This window comes from Pocillopora verrucosa, chromosome 3, assembly GCF_036669915.1.
Source record: "Pocillopora verrucosa isolate sample1 chromosome 3, ASM3666991v2, whole genome shotgun sequence".
NCBI lineage: Eukaryota > Metazoa > Cnidaria > Anthozoa > Scleractinia > Pocilloporidae > Pocillopora > Pocillopora verrucosa.
This window is the reverse complement of record NC_089314.1, coordinates 1,868,696-1,893,568: the sequence shown is the minus strand read 5'-3', so window position 1 is coordinate 1,893,568 and position 24,873 is coordinate 1,868,696. Positions and strand designations below refer to the sequence as shown.

Genomic DNA, 24,873 nt, shown 5'->3' with positions numbered 1-24,873 from the left:
ATATTGTTTAATTGAAAATGCTAATATACGGAGATGAAACGACTGACATTTTTTAGCAAATAAAATACACAATCGAGGCTCGCTCGTTTTCCGATCCATGTAGAGGATTTCCTAACATTTTTAAGAGATGTCAGACAGACATAACTTGGATAAATTTCTTCAATTTCTTTTTGCTGAACTTGTTCCAATTTAAAATGATTATTGTTTATTAATAAGATAAGCTCCTTTTAAGTCACGAAGAGGAAATTTGCCCAGTATCTGCCTATGATCAGGAATTCGTCCGGTAAACAATAACTGCGGGAGGTAATGAAAGATTAGTTTGATATTTGGTGTTTTTAATTTTGCCCAAAAAAGAAAAAACTAAAAATTAGAAAAGAACTTTTTTTTCTTTCACAAAAAGCCTTCTAAGAGGAAAGTGTCTCGGCATAGTAAAATAATAAAATATTAAATAAACAGCCGCTCCGTCTAAAAGAGGAAAACAACTTTAGCTTCTTTTGGTTGGTGCCAATTTATAGTCAGTGTCAATTTATTTCATATATTGTTAGCCTGGTGCGAGCCAAAACATAACTTCTTACAGCAAACCTGCTAACAGGGACATGTGAAGGAGTAACTAGACCCTGTGAGCAGGGTAACTGGGATACCTGGATGCATTGTTACTGGATCCGTGGAATCAAGTGTAGTGATACTACGCGTGTCGGACTAGTATACTGAAATAGTGAGCTCAAGTCTGGCCAAATGCATACACCTGTCTCAAAACATAGGCATGCTATGCATGCAAGAGTTATTTTTTCTAGGGTGGGTGGATTACTTGAAACATTGTATGTGGTCCACATTCTTACAAAAGGAAAGAAGATTATTAACGCGGGAAAGAATGAAAATGTCGAATTACCTCACACACAGGTATTTTGGGGAAGATTATGTGTGTTGTGCGAATAAATGTAACCAAAAATAAACTGTATTTGTGCCACGGATACCTGTTAGTACAAAATGTAGACAGCAGACTGCAGACCAGATACAAAATATAGACTGCAGAGTGGGTAAAAAATGCAGACTGAGAATCTGAAGAGTTTTTACGTCTGGTATATAATAACATGTCATCTTACAGCTTACCGAGCGTCACGCAATCGCTTTTCCGCGATCAGCCTTCACGATTATTTGCACTATTGTGGAAAATTCCTGGCCCATTTCTTGATGAAAATCGATCGTAATATAATTTCAAGCCTTCAACATAGTCTTCTTACTTTGCGCGCGAGTTGGTTGGTGTGATGTCTGTACAGATTTTACCAATGTAATAAAAGTAGACGACGTGAATAATAGTGATGGTAAAGCAAGCTTAAAACGGCAACAATCGCCAGAAACTACAACGGATACACAGAGTATGAGTAAGTTTTACTGATTTTTCGAGAAAAATCTTCATATTTCGAAATATTTATCGTTGTAAATCGACCATATTTCGTTCCCTATACTATTCCTTATAACGTGTTCAAATTTTCAACGGTTCCTAGAATAACTTACTCTGAGTCACACAACGCATGACGCGTTCGTGAATTAATCGTTGGCTCTTTCTCAAAACGTGACCTTGGGTCGCCTGTGACAAGACAATTGCGTAAACAATACTTGACATAATAACATTATACACAAAAAACACGGGATTTTGGATCATGTGTTTATTAAAAAAGAATATCCATACAACTACAATGAATACAAACATAAGATTCACCTTTCTGATCGTGAAATTAATACCATTCGCTCTGTTATCGTAGCTACGTGCCCTGGCATCAAGTGAATCCAACATGGCGTCTTTCTTCACTAGCAGTTTGCATCCATCTGAATTTTGTTCTTCAGTCTCACGGTAGTAGTGTTGTTCAATAGATTGCATAGAGTATATGCAGTTTGGTTTCAGATTTCAGATTTTGCTTTTTACGACGAGTTTACGTTTTCAACTAAGACATACAACTTGGCATACAAGACATACAAGGCATTCAATACTTTCATGGCTTTCAAGCGTTCGCGATTCTGTCCGATCCAAAATTACTGCTCAATAACATCTTTTTGTGTGGATTGGCCGCGAACAATACGACTTGTGTATGCGTCTATAAGTATTTTGAGCGTTTGCGCCATAATGCTCCAGATGATCGTAATCCAATTACGTTGAAATACAAAACGACTGACAAAATAGTTTTATCGGCAAAAATCTCGTGTTCGTCATGTGACCCGGCCCTGTCCGTACATGACAACGTCAATCATCATCAAGATAGCACGCGTGATCAGCATGTGAACACCTCATTAGATCACAGTTAGTTGTCATGGTGTTGAGGGCCCAATGACCTATGGGTACTATTGCGCAATTTTTCCATTTTGTGGCGGAGGAAAAAACAAAAAAAACAAAAAAAACAAAACTAGACCCTGTGAGCAGGGTAACTGGGATACCTGGGTGGTACTGGATCCTTGGAATCAAGTGTAGTGATACTACGGGTGTCGGACTAGTATACTGAAATAGTGTGCTCAAGTCTGGCCAAGGGCATACACCTATTTCAAAACATAGGCATGCTATGCATGCAAGAGTTACTTTTTTGTAGGGTGGGTGGATTACTTGAAACATTGTGAGTGATGTCTACATTCTTACAAAAGGAGAGAAGAATATTAATGTGGGAAAGAACAAAAATGTCGAATTACCTCACACACAGGTATTTTGTGGTAGATTATGTGTGTTTTGCGAATAAATGTAACCAAAAATAAACTGTATTAGTGCCACGGATACCTGTTAGTACAAAATGCAGACAGTAGACTGCAGACCGGATACAAAATATAGACTGCAGACTGCAGAGTGGGTACAAAATGCAGACTAAGAATCTGAAGAGTTTTTACGTCTGGTATATAATAACATGTCATCTTACAGCTCACCGAGCGTCACGCAATCGCTTTTCCGCGATCAGCCTTCACGATAATTTGCACAATTGTGGAAAATTCCTGGCCCATTTCTTGATGAAAATCGATCGTAATATTATTTCAAGCCTTCAACATAGTCTTCTTACTTTGCGCGCGAGTTGGTTGGTGTGATGTCTGTACAGATTTTACCAATGTTATAAAAGTAAATGACGTGAATAATAGTGATGGTAAAGCAAGCTTAAAACGGCAACAATCGCCAGGAACTACTACGGATACACAGGGTATGAGTAAGTTTTATTGATTTTTCGAGAAAAATCTTCATATTCCGAAATATTTATCGTTGTAAATCGACCATATTTCGTTCCCTATACTATTCCTTATAACATATTCAAATTTTCAACGGTTCCTAGAATAACTTACTCTGAGTCACACAACGCGTGACGCGTTCGTGAATTAATCGTTGGCTCTTTCTCGAAACGTGACCTTGGGTCGCCTGTGACAAGACAATTGCGTAAACAATACTTGACATAATAACATTATACACAAAAAACACGGGATTTTGGATCATGTATTTATTAAAAAAGAATATCCATACAACTACAATGAAAACAAACATAAGATTCACCTTTCTGATCGTGAAATTAATACCATTCGCACTGTTATCGTAGCTACGTTCCCTGGCATCAAGTGAATCCAACATGGCGTCTTTCTTCACTAGTAGTTTGCATCCATTTGAATTTTGTTCTTCAGTCTCACGGTTACCGCTCAATAACATCTTTTTGTGTGGATTGGCCGCGAACAATACGACTTGTGTATGCATCTATAAGTATTTTGAGCGTTTGCCCCATAATGCTCCAGATGATCGTAATCCAATTACATTGAAATACAAAACGACTGACGAAATAGTTTTATGGGCAAAAATCTCGTGTTCGTCATGTGACCCGGCCCTGTCCGTGCATGACAACGTCAATCATCATCAAGATAGCACGCGTCATCAGCATGTGAACACCTCATTGGATCACAGTTAGTTGTCATGGTGTTGAGGGCCCAATGACCTCTGGGTACTATTGCGCAATTTTCCATTTTGTGGCGGAGGAAAAAAAAAAAAAAAAAGACGACAAAAAAACAAAGGCATTTTAAGACTGGGCTACCACAGGTATCCCAGTAAAAAACAAAAAAAACAAAAAAAGACGACAAAAAAACAACGGCATTTTATGACTGGGCTACCACAGGTATCCCAGTAATAACATTATACACAAAAAACACGGGATTTTGGATCATGTATTTATTAAAAAAGAATATCCATACAACTACAATGGAAAAAAACATAAGATTCACCTTTCTGATCGTGAAATAAATACCATTCGCACTGTTATCGTAGCTACGTTCCCTGGCATCAAGTGAATCCAACATGGCGTCTTTCTTCACAAGCAGTTTGCATCCATTTGAATTTTGTTCTTCAGTCTCACGGTAGTAGTGTTGTTCAATAGACTGTTGTTCATAGAGTATATGCAGTTTGGTTTCAGATTTCAGATTTTGCTTTTTACAACGAGTTAACGTTTCAACTAAGACATTGGCATACTTAACATACAAGACATACAAGGCATTCAATGCTTTCATGGCTTTCAAGCGTTCGCGATTCAGTCCGTTCCAAAATTACCGCTCAATAACATCTTTTTGTGTGGATTGGCCGCGAACAATACGACTTGTGTATGCGTCTATAAGTATTTTGAGCGTTTGCGCCATAATGCTCCAGATGATCGTAATCCAAACACATTGAAATACAAAACGACTGACAAAATAGTTTTATCGGCAAAAATCTCGTGCACGTCATGTGACCCGGCCCTGTCCGTGCATGACAACGTCAATCATCATCAAGATAGCACGCGTGATCAGCATGTGAACACTCCTTGGATCACAGTTACTTGTCATGGTGTTGAGGGCCCAATGACCTCTGGGTACTATTGCGCAATTTTTCCATTTTGTGGCGGAGGAAAAAAAAAAAAAAAAAAAAGACGACAAAAAAGCAAAGGCATTTTATGACTGGGCTACCACAGGTATCTCAAGTTTGTCGTAGAGTAGGGAGCAGAGTACTAAAAATCTCTTTAAAATTAACAAAAACATTAGTTCAAACCAATATAATAAATCTTTGGCATTGTCAGAGTTAATAAATATTGATATGATTATTAAAAACTTTTTAAACCTGTTGTATAAAAGATATTAATAGACATCGTTTCCTCCATAGGAAAAAAACAACAGTTTGAAAGCAATTCTTGTTAAAAAAAAAAATCTAAAAAAGTATCATGCAGGTTTGTCAAGGAGAGTTTTATTTAAGATGACTTTTTAAAACTTACTGTTCCACCTCTACTTCCCCTATAGTAGAAGTTTATCCCACCCATGGCACCTGCTTCATAGATGTGGCTTTTAATTCATAATTACTGACAGGCAATTATAAAGGACCTATTATTTATTTGAATGTAAAATCTGCGGTATTATACAGCAACTCATTCCGGTGGTGAGAGTTCATCAGCCACCATCATGCTGCTTTTGTCACTCTTGTTGTTTTTTCCTTCTTTGTTAGGATTGTTGCTTGCCACACAAAACAACGCTCTCTATCGATATCCAACAGGTCGTGCTTCGTTTGGTAAATTCAAGTGCGACCCTTTCTACTTGTCATGGGCGGAGAAACTTACATCGTCCATGGTGGAAGATAAGTTAGACTGCACTTTCCTTTGCGTTGGTGAACCAAAGTGCTATTCGTTTAACATAGCAGTGTATCCTGACTCCAAAGGTCTTTATCTGTGCAAGTTATTGGCCAAAACAAGCACAGAGAGGCTGAAAAGACTCAAGCAAATGCTACCTTCCATCACTGCAGTCCGTTGGTAAGATCTCTTCATATATTTGGTGCTTAACACTCTTCGTATTTCTTAAAATAGAAACTGGATGATTCAAGGAATGTTTACTTTGTTTCTAGTCTCAATGTGAAAGCGCTCCTTGTAAGAAGAGTGGCCTGTCTGTGTTCCGGAATATGAAAGGAACTCAATGATCTTAATTGCCTATCACTATGATTATCAGCCTGGATTTAGTGGAACTCACTGCAAACGTGGAGGTATTAAATTCATTTCAAACTGAGAGGTACAAACTCTAAAGTAGAAGTCATACTGTCGTCTTTAGTTATAACTAAATGTCATTGAAAACTTTGTGCAACTGCTTCCATCTACATCTATAGTGTCCTGCAACATGTTTCCAATATGAAAGGTATTAAAAGTTCGACCTTACTCGGCCGTTTTTGTTTTTCTTCATTTTTCATGGAAATGAAACTTTTGAAAGATGAATATATACAATCTCTTAAATGGCTTCTCGCGTCAATAGTTCTCTTTTCCCGTAAGAACGGGGATAATCTTTTGTGAAATAGTCGTTTCTCTGTGTCTTTTTACTTTTCAGGAAATCGAACCTGCAGTGATATCAAACACTCCTACCCTAGGACTCCAAGTGACTCTTACGTCATCGATACTGATGGAGAGGGTGGAGAGAAACCTTTTAAAGTCTTCTGTGACATGGCTGACAAGGATAAGGACGGTGTTGGAGTGACAGTTGTCAGTCACGACAGTGAAAACAGAACGCTGGTGGATGGATTTCAGGACCCCGGCAGTTATTCGTGCAATGTCACGTACCAGGGAACCAGTCTCCTTCAGCTGACAAGTCTAACAGCTTCATCTGCTCACTGTGAGCAGTTTATAATGTACGAGTGCTATCACTCAAGGCTCTTTCGCGATGGTTACGGCTGGTGGGTATCACGTGATGGAGAAGAGATGAAGTACTGGGGAGGAGTGGATTCTATCGATTACAAATGCGCATGCGGCTTGAACCATACATGTGCAAACCCTCAGTACAGATGTAACTGCGACAAACTTGACCAACAATGGCGAGAGGACAGTGGTTTACCTACTAACAAGTCCAGGCTTCCCGTGAAGCAACTGAGGTTTGGAGAAACCGGCTATACAGATAGTGATCAGGGATACCACACACTTGAAAAGTTGAAGTGTTTTGGACTCATATAGATCGTAACTGTCTACCCGCTATTTTTAGACTCGCCTGTTGTAGCGCTGTAAAGTAACATGCTATCTGTTATGATAGTTCGCTGCCTGAAAGGAATTCCAGGATGGATAAATATCAGTAGGAAGGTTAAATTGTTTGGCGCATGTGTTTTAGCATATTAAGCATAATTTTAGGCGCCGAAGGCGCCATTTTCGCTGCTTGTAGTTTTGAGACGGAGATTGTTACCGGTATGAAGAGCATTTGTGAAAACAATAAACATGTAGTCCAAATACCGTGAAATTGAAAAAAAAACCCGATAATCACTTACAGATTTGTACAATATTGTTGTACAGTACAAGTTTGTGTACGTGAGTTTGCCTTGTTAGTCTCCCAACATTCTGACAACTGTAGTTTTCAACAAACTCGGTCCTCGAGATTTTTCCCGTAAGCCTTAGACACTCGTTGATATAAATTCTCTTAGATTAAAGTGAGCAACTCAAGTACACTGCGCCAACGAATAATTCGAAGGCCCCATTCTAACTGAGCTGTTGGTGAGGCACTATCACTGTCAAAAAAATGAAATGAAATAATACAGACCGCAACAAATAAGTTACTTATAGTATAACTGCCTGCACGCATAAGCTCCAATGATTCCTGAATAACGTATCAGAATCCTAAAGAGGAATGTTATGGTTGTACCACATTTGCTTACCTGATTGATTATCATGTAAAGACAGATTTCTCTCGAGAGCTTCCTCTTCAGAGTCTATCGGTCAAGTTGTTATACTTTAAACCAAAACTATTAAGACCTCTTTCATCGATGACTGGCCTGATTTATACGATTAAGAATGCAAGCAAAGTGGACGTTTAAAAATCAGTTTGAAAACCCCTTTTGTAAAAGTCAATAGAAACTAAGTCAGTGAATTATTTAACGCTGGGAGCAAGAAAGATGTGTGAGAGTGCCTCCAGCTACTCGAGCTTCTTGAGTTTTTTGAGTCAATTTACTTTTATGTTAAACATTCTTAACAGGGTCCTCCTTCATTGTGTGCAAAAATATCATAAGCACGATAACAAAATAAAGCAACCTCGCCCTATTGAATGTGTAGGTTACAATACTTGTTTACGTGGACAGTGCTGGTACAGACAAAATATTATCAGCAGTCAAATTTAATGATCTTGATCACAGTGATCAGTCATTTTGACATAGACTTCTCAGTATTCTAGCTTCTCCAAATAACCAACACAAGGAGTATTGCACAAAAGCTAATTAGTTATCATATAAAAGGACCTCTTGTTGCAGCGTTTAGATCATCCCTGTTGAAGGCACTATATAGGCAGGAGTGTCGAAACGTTGGGTCTATGAATTGTAACTTCTTCGGTTACATTCATTCAATCTGTAAACCAGAGTAGCATCAAACCATGTCTGATTGTCCACCTGGTTACGCGAGCTATTTCTCAAAAATAGCCAGCTTTTCTCTTCTCTTCTTGTTCTCGGAATGATGTTACCCAAATACAGAGTAGTAAGTGAACTTTTTTAATGAATATTTTCTAGCGAATTTTAAACAAACCTTTACCGTTTCTGGGTAATTATTGTCTGCCACAGTAGTTAAAATGTATGTATTGTTTCGTTTAATAAATAGGCGTTGCCTCGTGTTGACAGATTTATTCGATGACAAGAATCGTGATTGACATTAATTCAATAGATTGATTTAAAAGCGTTAGATTATTATGTTTAAGTCAGTTTTTCAGCAGAATCGAAGTGAGAAAGAAGTTATTTTGTTATCGTTTTTCTGTCTCTAAATCCGCTTACCTGGAGAATCTGCTAACCCGTAAAGTGAGACTGTTGTAACGACCCGCCACAGAAGTAAGTTTATATTGAAGTTTTTGAATTCAGTTACAAGATAAAGACTTGATTTGCGTTTGTTCTAATTGCGAATTATAAATGTATTTCTTTTAGATCGAATAATTATTAAAGCTTGGCTTAATATTATACGGTTTGTGGTGGTCACTTGATCTAATCAGTTCCGAGTAAGGAAACATGTATCTCACGCCCTGTGCAGATCACAGAGCTGCAATGCTCGTAGGGAATTTGTACATTCTACATTGCGAATGTCATTTCTTGTTTTCGTAAGAGAAGGTTATAATGTTCTTTTCTATCGACATGTGCAATATCAAACCCGTCCATTCATTTTCGCGCAGCTCTGTTACCTACTTTATTTGACGTGGTACAAAATCAACGGACAATTATCAGCCAACAACCCTATGTTAATATTTGTCCGATTATTTCCGTCGAAAAGCGAGAAAGCCCAACAGTTTCACTTTCTCGACTTAATTACTTGAAAAGGGGGAAAAACGAACTTATTTTGTAGAGTCCACAGGTGTTGGGAATTAAAGGCTGATCTCAAATGCTGCTCTAGAAAGTACAAAAAAGATAACAAAACTTTATTTTATACGCACGATACAAAAATTAATGAGAGGGTTATAAAATAAATATCCTCCCTTCTAGCTTGCTGGCATGTCATGATAATGCCCTTGGCCGAGAGATTGTCCTCAAAATTTCAAATTTACCCTCAAAGCCTTGCTTCTTGGCCAAAGATTCATTTTTTGGACAATTTCTCGGTCGTGGACATTATCAGCCGACATACTCGACATAGCCGCCTGCCTCGACAGCCTTCTCGTGTTTTTCCTTTAATAATAAGACTGTCAATTCTAAGTAACAGTTTCTTCCTCACTCCTAAGGTCGTCAGGCAAGGTACTGGTGAATGTTTGGAGACGAAGGTGCGAAAGACGATAGAGATCTAGGAATTTATTGGTCATCAACATGCACGAGTAAAACTGCTTGACGCCAGTGCTGCTAGCCGGGGCCATATCAACTTTGATGATCTCACTGGAGATATCAGCTGTGGAACGGACTTATGACGTACACATTACACTTATGATGTCGGATATAGGGGAGAGTGTGGGGTTCCGCTCCCCCACCATCAGGATTTTTTAACTACTTGCGTAAAAGCAAAATTCTTTCAACGACAGGATCGCATATAAGTACTCAGCTTGAAGAAACTAAAGCTTATCATGTAGAGATATTCAGTACTTTGTAAAAACTAAAACAAATACAAAAAGTTGTTTTCTGCATCGAAGTTTGGACTACCCCCTCCCCCTTCCCCCAAATATTGAAGATGAGAACCGTGGTAAATCCAGTAGAAGTGAGCGTTCCAAGATCGACGAGAAGAGGCACGATGATGCAGATCAATGAAATTCCGGGAAGTATTAAACTGTAGTAAATCCAGAACACAATTCTTATGGGAGGAGCCCACAATCTCAGAAAGGTTTCATCGATAAAGAAAATTGAAAAAAATGAAACTTCTCTTATTTAATAATTAACAAAATGTCATGATCTCTTCTAACACAGAGCAACATCTCTTTAGTTAGAAAGCTCTACAAGTTTTAATACGAAGTGCGAAAGCTTATGTTACAAAAAAATGCATTGGACTGTTCTTTGAATAAAGCGACAGCTTTTTAATTACAAACTGCAAATGGTACTCATAGGAGCGAAAGTAATATTCCGAGGTGCGACAGTAATTTCAAAGAGCGAAGATTATATTACAAAGTGCGACAACTTTTTTATTAAAAAGCGAGGTAAGTGTACTTATAAAGTGCGATAGTTATTGCAAGGGCGATGATTATTGCGACAGGAAGTTAAACAGGTGAAACACATCAACATACTCCAAGACAACGAAACTTTCCTAAACGGGTGAGGAGATCAAATAGTTAAGATGGACCAATCTAGCAACCAAAATAACCCAGCTTTTTTACGAAAGAGGCTTTCGTATTTCAATACGATTATGAACGATGGCTTTTGTCTGACGTACACGTTTCTCACGTGAAACGTTTATTCCATTCATATACGTTAATGAAGTATTATTTTAAACATAAGCTCAAGTTTCACGATACTGAGATAGTCTTGGCTCTCGTGGATTTGAATTTAGATCGATGTAGTGAATTGTATACGGTAATTTTCCTTTGAACTTAACATAAAAAAAATAATGATTAGGGAGATTAAAGTGGTTGTATCGACAGCCGTCACTTAAAAATTGCTATTCCGCATAATAGACATAAAATGTCAAAAAACAAAATTAAAGTCTTAATAAAGAAACCACAACTTTTAGTTTGCAAGACATGTTTCGACATTCTTATGTCATCTTCAGTTGTAAATGCGATTTTAACGGTTGTACATTTGAATTTATATGAGATTACGTTACAAATTACGTCATATTGTTTACGTTACAATTTGAATATTAAATACGAAAAAACGTGACATAGCACGCGCCAGATGGGGAAAGAAGGAGAAAAGAAAAATAATGATCATAATAAGAAAAATTATTATGATGACAGAATCAAAAGGAAAGAGACAACTCTAGATGCTTCAATTGCTGATTAAGGATGGGTTTGTCCCACTTAATATGCAATGCCTCTTTGATCTTAATTTTGTATTTCGAAGCGGCAGAATCTAAAATGGTGAAACATTCTGTACCACAAGAGTCGAGACAGGCCTTTGATGATTGTAGGTGCTTGTAAATGTGTGAAGTTTTGTCAGACAAGAGGTGCTCACGAACCCGTGTACAGATGTGGCGAGTGGTCTCACCAATATAACTGGCATTACAGCCAGCACACGAAAATTTATAAACGACACGCGAACGTAGACCTGGTGGTACTGAATCTTTCACACTGAACAAGTTTCTGAGCTTAAACGTATTGAAGACTAACTTAATATCTAAATCAGGTCTACAATAACGTTTCAGTAGATGCCTTAACTTGGTTTGAGCGATGTCAGAAAACCGCCCAACATAAGGAAGTTTAAAATAATGCGAAGAAGGGTTTCCGGAGTTTAATGTGGCGTTATGCGTGGGAGAAGGATTATAGCTCTTGGCCAGATGTCTTGAGATAATCCTGTCTATGACGCTGGAAGGGAAACAATTTTTCCGTAGCAAGAAAATAAGTTTTTGCACATCCTTGTGGAAACCAACCCAGGAATTATTGATCTTATATACTCTGTCAACCAAAGTTCTTATTAAACCTAATTTGTACATCATAGGAGTGAAGCTAAAATAATTCGTCAGAAGACCAGTAAACGTCTTCTTGCGGTAGACGCTAGTAATTATGGATGGATTACTGTTGTCAATCAGTATGTCTAAGAACGATAATTTCTCATTAATTTCCTTTTCCATTGTGAAGCGAATACTAGGGTGTCTGGTGTTTAAATAATCAAAGAACAATACCGCGTCCTTCTCATTATTGAACAAACAGAAGGTGTCATCGACATAGCGTCTGTAGAAAACAACTTCAGATAATGAATAGTTGTCTAACCAGGTTTTTTCATGATGTCCCATAAAGAGATTTGCAAGTACTGGAGCAAGTGGGCACCCCATGGCAACTCCATCTATCTGATCGTAAAACACTCCCGCAAACAGAAAACCGGTTTCAGCTGTCGCAAAGGCAAAAAGCCTTCTTAGGTCAGCGGCGTTTATCTTAAGACCAGGGTTACCTTGATAAATATACCTAATCGCAATATCTATCTTACTTAAAATATCTCACTTAAAATTAAAGTCCTATTTTTAATTTTGCGTGTTATTTTCCCATTCCCGCTCAGCTTTGTAACAGCCCCCCAGCACGCATCAACGCCGACAGGCTAAACAGCGTCAAATAGCTTGCTTCAATGTGATCGGATAACAGCCTTCACAAGCGTGAAGTGGAAATACATTTATGTAAACAAACTCCGACGCCCCGAAAAATGTTTATTCCATTCATATAGGTTAATGAAGTATTATTTTAAACATAAGCTCAAGTTTCACGATACTGAGATAGTCTTGGCTCTCGTGGATTTGAATTTAGATCGATGTAGTGAATTGTATACGGTAATTTTCCTTTGAACTTAACATAATAAAATAATGATTAGGGAGATTAAAGTGTGTATATTGACAATCGCCACTTAAAAATTACTATTCCGCATAATAAACATAAAATGTCAAAAAACAAAATTAAAGTCCTATTTTTAATTTCGCGTGTTATTTTCCCATCCCCGCTCAGCTTTGTAACAGCCCCCCAGCACGCATCAACGCCGGCAGGCAAAACAGTGTCAAATAGCTTGCTTCGATGCGATTAGATAACAGCCTTCGCAAGCGTGAAGTGGAAATACATTTATGTAAACAAACTCCGACGCCTCGTAAAATTTTAAGTCGTTTTCTCTGGCAAAGTGCTTTGGGTTGAGTTTTGAATTTGGAAAGTTTATTGTTGGCTGGTATTCAGTCAATTTTCGTGAAATTTGATGATAATGTCCGAATTATAATGAACCCCAAAAGTGTGTCCCGGATTTTCGATTTTTCCTTATTTCTCGAGATATGGCGACTACATTGAAAACTTTGCTCAAGAGTGCTACTTTCAAGTTTAAAAGATAATAATCCAAAAATAACGAATCGTTTAAATACAAATCCCGGACACCCTTTCTAAGTTCAAAATATATGCAGATCACGTTCCGATATAAAAGAAACGTGTTGATTAAAATGCGTCGTCCTATAAACTTATCTTGTAAAGCGTCGCGGCGTGAGAGAATAAGCTCCCGTTCTGTTCAATGCATATCTCAAATCACTCTTTATTAAGTTTTAAGAAAATGTATTCTTTTACTGGAATAGGGCGCATAGTTTTAGGCTATCTCAGTTGGAATAAAAGCGCTAATTTTCTATCTGTGATACTTTAAGCTCAAAGTATCACCTGCTTTAGATATCAAACGTTCACCACTCTTCGATGTCTTTGGCGTTTTTCCCCTTTGTCTTTTTCCGCCTGGCAGTTAAGAGAAAATGGGCTTTTTTCACAAGTGAGTGAAATTTTTTCAGTACACAGAACATTTAACTAAGTATTTAATTCATAGAAGAAACAAGAAAGTTCTTGTTAACGGACAAATTGACATATAAGGTTTTGCCTGACTCACGTGCAAACTTGGAAATGACAAATTAAGTAAAGAACCACAACCGCTGAACCTGTCATGTGAAAGGAAACTTTCCATCTGTTGATCAAACAAAGCAGAACTTGGAAATTTCACCACACGTATCACTATCTACAAATATCTAACTTCCGCCACGCTACGGCGTCCCTTGTCTTTTACCCTTTGGCAGTTCAAGATAATACTTTTAAATTTTGTAACGCTCTCAGTGTTTCACAACTCAACCCATCTGTTTCACCTGCTCCTCCTCCTTAGATAATTGCCATATCATGACCCTTAATAAATGCCATACTAGAAAATTATCACTCTGAATAATTACATTTTTTTTTCTTTTTGTTCTTTATTTATCGCTGCTGTTAGCTGACGCAAGGCATTCAGGTGTTAAAAGTTCACTGGTTACTATCATGCTGCTCCTGCCTCTCTTAGTGTCTTTTCCTTTACTGTTTAACTTGATGTTTGCCATGCAAAACAGCGCTCTCTATCGATATCCAACAGGCAGTGCTTCGTTTGGTAAATTCAAGTGCGACCCTTTCTATTTCTTATGGGAAGAGAAACTTACATCGTCCATGGTGGAAGATAAGTTGGACTGCACTTTCCTTTGTGTCGGTGAACCAAAGTGCTATTCGTTCAACATAGCAGTGTATCCTGACTCCAAAGGTCTTTATCTGTGTGAGTTATTGGCCACAGACAAGTACAGAGAGGCTGAAAAGGTTCATGCAAATGCTACCTTCCATCACTGCAGTCCGTTGGTAAGATCTCTTCATATATTTGGTGCTTAACACTATTCGTATTTCTTAAAATAGAAACTGGATGATTCAAGGAATGTTCACTTTGTTTCTAGTCTCCATGTGAAAGCGCTCCTTGTAAGAACGGAGGTGTCTGTGTTCCTGAATATGAAAGGAACTCCTATCATTGTGAATGTAAGCCTGGATTTTGCGGAACTCACTGCAAACGTGGAGGTATTGAATTTAGTCTTTTACTGTTGCATGTGGTAGAACTGGAAGAAACACATACTGTCATAAACCACTATTCTTGTATGTATATGGTTTACCTCTTTTCAACTTTTGGCTATGAATTCAATTCAAATCGGTTTATTGTACTTCTTTTCCCCAATAAACATTCCCCAAGTGTATTTCCCGTAAAGAGAAAATAAATTTCGTGTTCATGTCAGGCACTTTATTTAACAAATAGAGAAGCCTTGACTGTGCTCTGTTCTGTTATAAAGCACGCAGGAAGCGGCTAGAGCACGAAAGAAGTGTAGGGAGAAACACGAGATGTAGTCGAGTGTTTCTTCCCACTTCTTGAGTGCTCTAGCCGCTTCCTTAGTGCTTTATAACAGAACAGAGCACAGTCAAGGCTTCTCTATTTGTTTTATAATAAAGAATCCGTTAAATTACCCAAGCATTACTTTCAATTTTCAAAACAAACTTTATTTCCAAAGCGAACAACAATGTCGTCAGCATGCTCTATACTCTCATAAAGCACGCTACAATAAGCCAATCAGAATCCCTGTTAGAATGGTTCAAATAATCTGATTGGCTGTACAAGACTAAAGCTGTCAAAAGTGTCAAACTATCAAAGTTAAAAAACCATCAAAGTTCACATTCTACGATAGTTTACAAACTAAAATAGTTCGGCAAGTCGAATTTAACACTTTTGCCTGAAGTTTTTAAGTCTCTAATACAGAATCTTGAAGTGAAATGTTCAGTGAACTTCAGCCGAATTATTGCTCATAAAAATACGCGAGTTTTTTCACATGACAAGGTAGAAAATAAACTGTTCAATGAATGAACGACAGCCGAATTCACCGGAACATGAAGATCGCTCGTGATGACAGCGCCGCAAAACTCGGCTGCAGTGGCTACTGTGAATTGCCACTCAACGTATCGAAAAGGATATCAGAGCAAGCTCTTATTTTTTCACTCGAAAGGCGGCCGATGTAGTTTCTGAGGCTTGCTTTACTGTGATGACCGGAGATCGTCATGATGAGCGAGCCGCGATGAACTTAGCATGATCATATTCGCTCAGACACCGTCATGATTAGTATGAATTTTAACAATTATGCCAGTTTGGTAATATTTTCCATCATTTCTGTTTTGTTCTGTTTTGTTTTTGAACACTGAACTTTATATACTATACGAGTGTTAGCTGTGTTTGATTTTTATTACCGTACGTAAGCTTGCAATCCAACTGAGCGTGAAAATCTTTAAAACTCGGAATGTTTATTTTGTGTTTCCTATGAGGATTTTCGTATCTGCTCACGTTTCAATAACGTAAATTACGGCGCCTGGTATGTTTCAAACCTTTGTTTGATTCTTCTGTTGCTACTTGCCGGCTCGCTTCAGTTCCGAAATTTCACTTTCAATTATCGGAAAAAAGCTAAAAAGAAGTCCTGGAAAAGCTCGAACATAGTACAATTGGCAGATGGCGTGACAGCTGTATCTCAGCTCTATGCTCTATACTCTCATAGAGCACGCTCTTTCAACCAATGACAGCGCACGTTATATCCGAACTTTATTATAAATTAAGATAAATGAAATCTTTTACTTCTAAATTTCTTATGTTCTTTGTTGCTTTGTTATTTGTTTTTCAGGAAATCGAACTTGCAGTGACATCAAATACTGCAATCCTGAGGCTAAAAATGGCTCTTATGTCATCGACCCTGATGGGGAGGGCGGAGTGAAACCATTTAAAGTCTTCTGTAACATGACTGACAAGGACGGGATAGGAGTGACAGTAATCAGTCACGACAGTGAAAACAGAACGCTGGTGGATGGATTTCAGGACACCGGCAGTTATTCGTGCAATGTCACGTACCAGGGAACCAGTCTCCTTCAGCTGGCAAGTCTAACAGCTTCATCTGCTCACTGTGAGCAGTTTATAATGTACGAGTGCTATCACTCAAGGCTCTTTCTCGGTGGTTTCGGCTGGTGGGTATCACGTGATGGAGAAACGATGAAGTACTGGGGAGGAGTGGATTCTATCGATGGCAAATGCGCATGCGGCTTGAAAGGTACATGTGCAAACCCTGAGCGCGGATGTAACTGCGACAAACTTGACCGACAATGGCGAGAGGACAGGGGTTTACTTACTAACAAGTCCAGGCTTCCCGTGAAGCAACTGAGGTTTGGAGATACCGGCGCTACAAATAGTGATCAGGGATACCACACACTTGGAAAGTTGAAGTGTTTTGGACTCATATAGATCGTAACTGTCTACCTGCTATTTATAGACTCGCCTGTTATAGCGCTGTAAAGTAACATGCTATTTGTTATGATAGTTCCCTGCCTGAAAGGAATTCCAGGATGGATAAATATCAGTAGGAAGGTTAAAATGTTTGGCGCATGTGTTTTAGCATATTAAGCATAATTTTAGGCGCCGAAGGCGCCATTTTCGCTGCTTGTAGTTTTGAGACGGAGATTGTTAACGGTATGAAGAGCATTTGTGAAAACAATAAACATGTAGTCCAAATACCGTGAAATTGAAAAAAAACCCGATCATCAGTTACAGATTTGTACAATATTGTTGTACAGTATATGACGATTAAACAACTTCGTGTGTTTACCTTGTTAGTCTCCCAACATTCTGACAATTGTACTTTTCAACAAACTCGGTCCTCGAGATTTTTCCCGTAAGCCTTAGACACTTGTTGATATAAATTCTCTTAGATTAAAGTGAGCAACTCAAGTACACTGCGCCAACGAATAATTCGAAGGCCCCATTCTAACTGAGCCGTTGGTGAGGCACTATCACTGTCAAAAAAATGAAATGAAATAATACAGACTGCAACAAATAGGTTACTTATAATATAACTGCCTGCATGCATAAGCTCCAATGATTCCTGAATAACGTATCAGAATCCTAAAGAGGAATGTTATGGTTGTACCACATTTGCTTACCTGATTGATTATCATGTAAAGACAGATTTCTCTCGAGAGCTTCCTCTTCAGAGTCTATCGGTCAAGTTGTTATACTCTAAACCAAAACCAAACCAAAAATATTAAGACCTCTTTCATCGATGACTGGCCTGATTTATACGATTAAGAATGCAAGTCAAGCTGGACGTTTAAAAATCAGTTTGAAAACCCCTTTTGCAAAAGTCAGTTAATTATTTAAAGCTTGGAGCAAGAAAGATGCGTGAGAGCGCCTCCAGCTACTCGAGCTTCTTGAGTTTTTTGAGCTAATTTACTTTTATGTTAAACATTCTTAACAGGGTCCTCCACTAAGCTTCATTGTGTGCAAAAATATCATTAGCACGATAACAAAATAAAGCAACCTCGCGCTATTGAATGTGTAGGTTACAATACTTGTTTAAGTGGACAGTGCTGGTACAGACAAAATATTATCAGCAGTCAAATTTAATGATCTTGATCACAGTGATCAGTCATTTTGACGTAGACTTCTCAGTATTCTAGCTTCTCCAAATAACCAACACAAGGAGTATTGCATAAAAACAGTACTTAACACCTGAATGCGTTGCGTCAGCTAACAGCAGCGATAAATAAAGAACAAAAAGAAAAAAAAAAGTATCATTATTCAGAGTGATAATTTTCTAGTGTGACATTTGGCAAGGGTCATGATATGGTAATTATCTAAGGAGGTGGAGCAGGTGAGACACATGGGTTGAGTTGTGAAACACTGAGAGCGTTTCAAAATTGAAGTGTCCTCGTCTCTTTAGATTAAAGTTATGCCTTTTCATTATAAAAGTATTATCTTGAACTGCCAAACGGTAAAAGACAAGGGACGCTGTAGCGTGGCGGAAGTTAGATATTTGTAAATGGTAATACGTGTGGTGAAATTTCCAAGTTCCGCTTTGTTTGATCAACTGATGGAAAGTTTCCATTCAGATGACAGGTTCAGCAGTTGTGATTCTTTACATAATTTGTCATTTCCAAGTTTGCACGTGAGTCAGGCAAAACCTTATATGTCAATTTGTCCGTTAACAAGAACTTTCTTGTTTCTTCTATGAATTAAATACTTAGTTAAATGTTCTGTGTACTGAAAAAATTTCACTCACTTGTGAAAACACCCATTTCCTCTTAACTCCAGGTGGAAAAAGACAAAGGAGAAAAAGGCAAAAGACATCGAAGAGTGGTGAACGTTTGATATCTAAAGCAGGTGATACTTTAAGTTTAAAGTATCACAGATGGAAAATTAGCGCTTTCATTCAAACTGAGATAGCCTAAAATTATACGCCCTATTCCAGTAAAAGAATACATTTTCTTAAAACTCAATAAACAGTGATTTCAGATATGCATTGAACAGAACGGGAGCTTATTCTTTCACGCCGCGACGTTTTACAAGATAAGTTTATAGGACGACGCATTTTCATCAACACGCTTCTTTTATACTGAGAACGTGATCTGCCCATATTTTGAACTAAGGAAGGGTGTCCGGGATTTGTATTTAAACGATTCGTTCTTTTTGGATTATTATTTTTTAAACTTGAAAGTAGCACTCTTGAGCAAATTTTCAATGTAGTCGCTCTATCTCGAGAAATATGGAAATGTCGAAAATCCGGGACACACTTTTGGGGTTCATTATAATTCGGACATTATCATCAAATTTCACGAAAATTGACTGAATACCAACCGAGAATAAACTTTGAAAAGATCAAAACTCAAGCCAAAGCACTTTGCCAGAGAAAACGACTTAAAATTTTACGAGGCGTCGGAGTTTGTTTACATAAATGTATTTCCACTTCACGCTTGCGAAGGCTGTTATCTAATCGCATCGAAGCAAGCTATTTGACACTGTTTTGCCTGCCGGCGTTGATGCGTGCTGGGGGGCTGTTACAAAGCTGAGCGGGGATGGGAAAATAACACGCGAAATTAAAAATAGGACTTTAATTTTGTATTTTGACATTTTATGTTTATTATGCGGAATAGTAATTTTTAAGTGGCGATTGTCAATATACACACTTTAATCTCCCTAATCATTATTTTATTATGTTAAGTTCAAAGGAAAATTACCGTATACAATTCACTACATCGATCTAAATTCAAATCCACGAGAAACTTGAGCTTATGTTTAAAATAATACTTCATTAACGTTTATCAATGGAATAAACGTTTCACGTGATAAACGTGTACGTCAGAGAAAAGCTATCGTTAATAATCGTATTGAAATACGAAAAGCCTCCTTCGTGAAAAAGCTGGGTTATTTGGGTTGCTAGATTGGTCCATCTTAACTATTTGATCTCCTCACCCGTTTGAGAAGTTTCTTTGTCTTTGACTATGTTGATGTGTTTTCACTTATTTAACATCCTGTCGCAATAACCGTCGCTCTTGCAATAACTATCGCACTTTATAAGAACACTTGCCGCGCTTTTTTATAAAAAAGTTGTCGCACTTTGTAACATAATCTTCGCTCTTTAAAACTACTGTCGCATCCCGGAATATTACTTTTGCTCTTTTTAGTACCAGTTGCAGTTTGTAATTAAAAAGCTGTCGCTTTATTCAAAGAACAGTCCAATGCATTTTGTTATAACATAAGCTTTCGCACTTCGTATTAAAACTTGTAGAGCTTTCTAATTAAAGAGATGCTGCTCTGTGTAAAAACAGACCATGACATTTTGTTGATTATAAAATAAGCTTGAGAAGTTTCATTTTTTTCAATTTTCTTTATCGATGAAACCTTTCTGAGATTGTGGGCTCCTCCCATAAGAATTGTGTTCTGAATTTACTACAGTTTGATACTTCCCAAAATTTCATTGATTTGCCTTATCGTACCTTTTTCGTCGATCTTGGAACGCTCACTTCTACTGGTTTTATCAAGGTTCTCATCTTCAATATTTGGGGGAAGGGGGAGGGGTAGTCCTAACTTTGATGCAGAAAACAATTTTTTGTATTTGGTTTTGTTTTTACAAAGTACTGAGAAGTATCTCTATATGATAAGCTTTAGTTTCTTCAAGCTGAGTACTCATATGCGACCCTGTCGTTGAAAGAATTTTGCTTTTAGGCAAGTGGTTAAAAAATCCTGATGGTGGGGGAGCGGAACCCCACACTCTCCCCTATATCCGACATCATAAGTGTAATGTGTACGTCATAAGTCCGTTCCACAGCTGATATCTCCAGTGAGATCATCAAAGTTGATATGGCCCCGGCTGACAGCACTGTTGTCAAGCAGTTTTACTCGTGCATGTTGATGACCAATAAATTCCTAGACCTCTCTAGTCTTTCGCACCTTCGTCTCAAAACATTTACCAGTAGCTTGCCTGACGACCTTAGGAGTGAGAAAGAGACTGGTACTTAGAATTGACATTCTTATTATTAAAGGAAAAACACGAGAAGGCTGTCCACGAGTTCGTGTTTGTCGCAAAATGTTTGTTATTCTATACAATGGTTTGTTATTTGGAATGAACGTAGCAAAAAATAATGTAACAATTAGGGCGCATGGCAAGAACCTTTGCTGCGAGTTGTTTTTAAACTCTGCAATAAGATAAAACTTGGCATGCTGGATGAAATTTGGCATAGAATGGGTTCACCAAACTTGTTTTTGAGCAGCTGTACTTAAAGTTTTAGTTAGGGGGGCTTTTCGGTTGAAGGGTACTCTCAGTAAAGAAAATCGTTAAAAAATAAGGAAATTTCAGTTTAGAAACTGCATTGTCTTATTTGTTTGTAGAGTTATTTTTTATAATCAATCAAATATTTTTGCTCAAGTGAATATCCAGTGATATACCTCAAGCGTTTTTTTACGAGTACTTACTTCAAACTTAAAGTCCGTTACGAGCTGATATAGAAATTATTCCATGGAGGGTGCGCACGAACGATTTTATTCACGAGTTGAATAAAAAACAAAACAAAAAAAAAAAACAACTAAAAAGGCAATTGAGTGCAGCGAACGAGTGAGTTTTTTGATGCATCGCAACTATTCTCAACAGCGTACTACTTATTCATCAAAATGCAGCTCTCGGTTAAGACTGAATTTTACATTTACGAAGATTCCTTAATATTGCTCTGTGCATATATATTATTCAAGCATGTGCATTCGTAGTCAACAGAATCAACTCTTCCCCAGTACTTCACGTTCTCTCCACCACGTGACACCCGCCAGCCGTACATGTCACCATTGTAGAGGAGCCGTGAGTGGTAGCACTCGTGCTTTATAAGCTGCTCACAGTGAGCAGGCTGTCAGGTTCGCCAGTTCAACCATGTCAGCCTCCGTGTAGTTGATAGAGCGAAAATAGGAGCCTCTGCCACCAAACCCTCGCAGCAACCTCCTGCCCTCACTTTCATGACTGACAACTGTCACTCCAACACCGCCCTTGTCAGTCATGTTACAATATACTTTGAAACGTTTCACCCCGCCCTCTCCATCCGGGTCGATGACGTAAGATCCACTTGGGAAGTTACAAAGTTTGACCTGACTGTTTGATCTGACTGCAGGTTTTATCTCCTTAGAAGCAAAAAGGAAGAAATCGATTGCAATTATATCTTATTTCATGCGTTCTTAGCATCGGATTAAATTCATGGAGTTTTCATGCGGAGGATTATTTCGTGTCAATCAAATTCACTAGCGTGATTCATATTCCCATTGTACACAATGATGACGTAGTGTACGTAGAAAACGTAGCAAACTGCATTAAAACTTCTCTATCGCGACAGCCGTGTGTTTATCTGGATTTATAATAAAGTTCGCATATAACGCGCGCTGTCATTGGTTGAAAGAGCGTGCTCTATGAGAGTATAGAGCATAGAGCTGAGCTACAGCTGTCACGCCATCTGCCAATTGTACTATGTTCGACCTTTTCCGGGACTTCTTTTCAGCTTTTTCCCGATAATTGAAATTTCGAAACTGAAGCGAGCCGGCAAGTAGCAACAGAAGAATCAAACATACCAGGCGCCGTAATTTACGTTATTAAAACGTGAGCAGATACGAAAATCCTCAAAGGAAAAACAAAATAAACATTTCGAGTTTTAAAGATTTTCACGCTCAGTTAGATTGCAAGCTTACGTACGGTAATAAAAATCAAACACAGCTAACACTCGTATAGTATATAAAGTTCAGTGTTCAAAAACAAAACAGAATAAAACAGAAATGATGAAAAATATAACCAAACTGGCATAATTGTTAAAATTCATACTAATCATGACGGTGTCTGAGCGAATATGATCATGCTGAAGTTCATCGCGGCTCGCTCATCATGGCGATCTCCGGTCATCACAGTAAAGCAAGCCTCAGAAACTACATCGGCCACCGTTCGAGTGAAAAAATAAGAGCTTGCTATGATATCCTTTCCGATAGGTTGGGGGCAATTCACATCAGCCACTGCAACCGAGTTTTGCGGCGCTGTCATCGCGAGCGATCTTCATGTTCCGGTGAATTCGGCTGTCGTTCATTCATTGAACAGTTTATTTTCTACCTTGTCATGTGAAAAAACTCGCGTATTTTTATGAGCAATAATTCGGCTGAAGTTCACTGAACATTTCACTTCAAGATTCTGTATTAGAGACTTGAAAACTTCAGGCAAAAGTGTTAAGTTCGACTTGCCGAACTAATTTAGTTTAGTTTTTTGTAAACTATCGTAGAATGTGAACTTTGATGGTTTTTGAACTTTGATGGTTTGACACTTTTGACCGCTTTAGTCTTGTACAGCCAATCAGATTATTTGGATCATTCTAACAAGGATTCTGATTGGCTTATTGTAGCGTGCTTTATGAGAGTATAGAGCATGCTGACGACATTGCTGTTCGCTTTGGAAATAAAGTTTGATTTGGAAATTGAAAGTAATGCTTGGGTAATTTAACGGATTCTTTATTATAAAACAAATAGAGAAGCCTTGACTGTGCTCTGTTCTGTTATAAAGCACTTAGGAAGCGGCTAGAGCACTCAAGAAGTGGGGAGAAACACTCTCCCTACACTTCTTTCGTGCTCTAGCCGCTTCCTGCGTGCTTTATAACAGAACAGAGCACAGTCAAGGCTTCTCTATTTGTTAAATGAAGCACTTAAGACGTATGAAGAGCTCTCAAGAGGCTAGAGTGGTGAAAACTTCATTGAAATTGACCAGTCACAAAAAAATTGAAGCTTAACCTCGTGCAGATGCATTTTTGAACATCTGGGAAAAAAAAAGCGCACAAACCATTTTATACCACCTCGTTTGCAGTGAGTTCCACAGAATAAAGGTTTACAGTCACAGTGATAGGAGTTTTACTCATACTCAGGGACACAGACACCACCGTGCATACAAGGAGTGCTTTCACATGAGACTGAAAAGAGACCGAGAACGTTCCACAAATAATATATATCGATAAAATACGTTTCAATCACCAAATATGTAAGGAGAGCTTACCCAAGGACTGAAATAACGGAATGTGGCATTTGCAAAAAGCTTTCCAGTAGCTCTGTCTTTGTCAGTGACCAACAACTCACAAAGATAAAGACCATCGGAGTCAGAATACTCTGCTACCAACACAGAGGAAAGCGCAGGAAAACTGACCTTTTACCATAGATGATGTAAGTTTTTCTTCCCAAAGGTAATAGAAGAGGTCGCACTTAAAGTTACCAGAAGAAAGATCGTATGTCGGATACCGATAGAGAGCGCTGTTGGCAAACATCAAGGTAAGGAACGAAGGGAAAAATATTAAGAGTAGCAGGAGCAGCATGACGGTGGTTGTTGGACGACAACACCTGGATGAGCTGCTTTAATATAAAAAGCACTTTAATTGTGAATAAGAAACTTCTCCTTTTGCGGTATTTTTTTGCTTTTTATAATTAAAAGCCCATCTATGGAGCAGGTGCAACGCATGTTTGAATGACAAAATTTCGAGAACTGGCCGAAATAATATGTAAAGAAACCACATTCAGGCGGATATGTCGAGTATATCGGCTGATAATGTCCACGACCGAGAAATTGTCCAAAAAATGAATCTTTGGCCAAGAAGCAAGGCTTCGAGGGTAAATTTGAAATTTTGAGGACAATCTCTCAGCCAAGGGCATTATCAGGCGACATG

The 24,873-nt window shown here is 38.2% G+C and overlaps 2 protein-coding genes across 2 annotated transcripts; both read left to right on the top strand.

Moving 5' to 3' along the window:
• Nucleotides 1-5,931: 5,931 nt before the first annotated feature.
• Nucleotides 5,932-7,239, top strand: LOC136276739 (contactin-associated protein-like 2). Its single transcript, XM_066162912.1, has 2 exons — nucleotides 5,932-5,998; nucleotides 6,334-7,239. The coding sequence occupies exons 1-2, from the start codon at nucleotides 5,932-5,934 to the stop codon at nucleotides 6,948-6,950; spliced, it is 684 nt and encodes a 227-aa protein (XP_066019009.1). The 3' UTR covers nucleotides 6,951-7,239.
• Nucleotides 7,240-14,309: 7,070 nt separating this feature from the next.
• Nucleotides 14,310-17,328, top strand: LOC136279414 (neurexin-4-like). Its single transcript, XM_066163113.1, has 3 exons — nucleotides 14,310-14,670; nucleotides 14,763-14,880; nucleotides 16,515-17,328. The coding sequence occupies exons 1-3, from the start codon at nucleotides 14,326-14,328 to the stop codon at nucleotides 17,123-17,125; spliced, it is 1,074 nt and encodes a 357-aa protein (XP_066019210.1). The 5' UTR covers nucleotides 14,310-14,325; the 3' UTR covers nucleotides 17,126-17,328.
• The last annotated feature ends 7,545 nt before the right edge of the window (nucleotides 17,329-24,873 follow it).

Bases quoted from the DNA above. Each gene is read 5' to 3' on its own strand.
- LOC136276739 (XM_066162912.1), top strand. From the start codon at position 5,932: ATGATCTTAATTGCCTATCACTATGATTATCAGCCTGGATTTAGTGGA. The intron at 5,999-6,333 runs GTATTAAATTCA...TTTACTTTTCAG, and splicing joins AACTCACTGCAAACGTGGAG to GAAATCGAACCTGCAGTGAT.
- LOC136279414 (XM_066163113.1), top strand. From the start codon at position 14,326: ATGCTGCTCCTGCCTCTCTTAGTGTCTTTTCCTTTACTGTTTAACTTG. The intron at 14,671-14,762 runs GTAAGATCTCTT...CTTTGTTTCTAG, and splicing joins TCCATCACTGCAGTCCGTTG to TCTCCATGTGAAAGCGCTCC. The intron at 14,881-16,514 runs GTATTGAATTTA...TTTGTTTTTCAG, and splicing joins AACTCACTGCAAACGTGGAG to GAAATCGAACTTGCAGTGAC.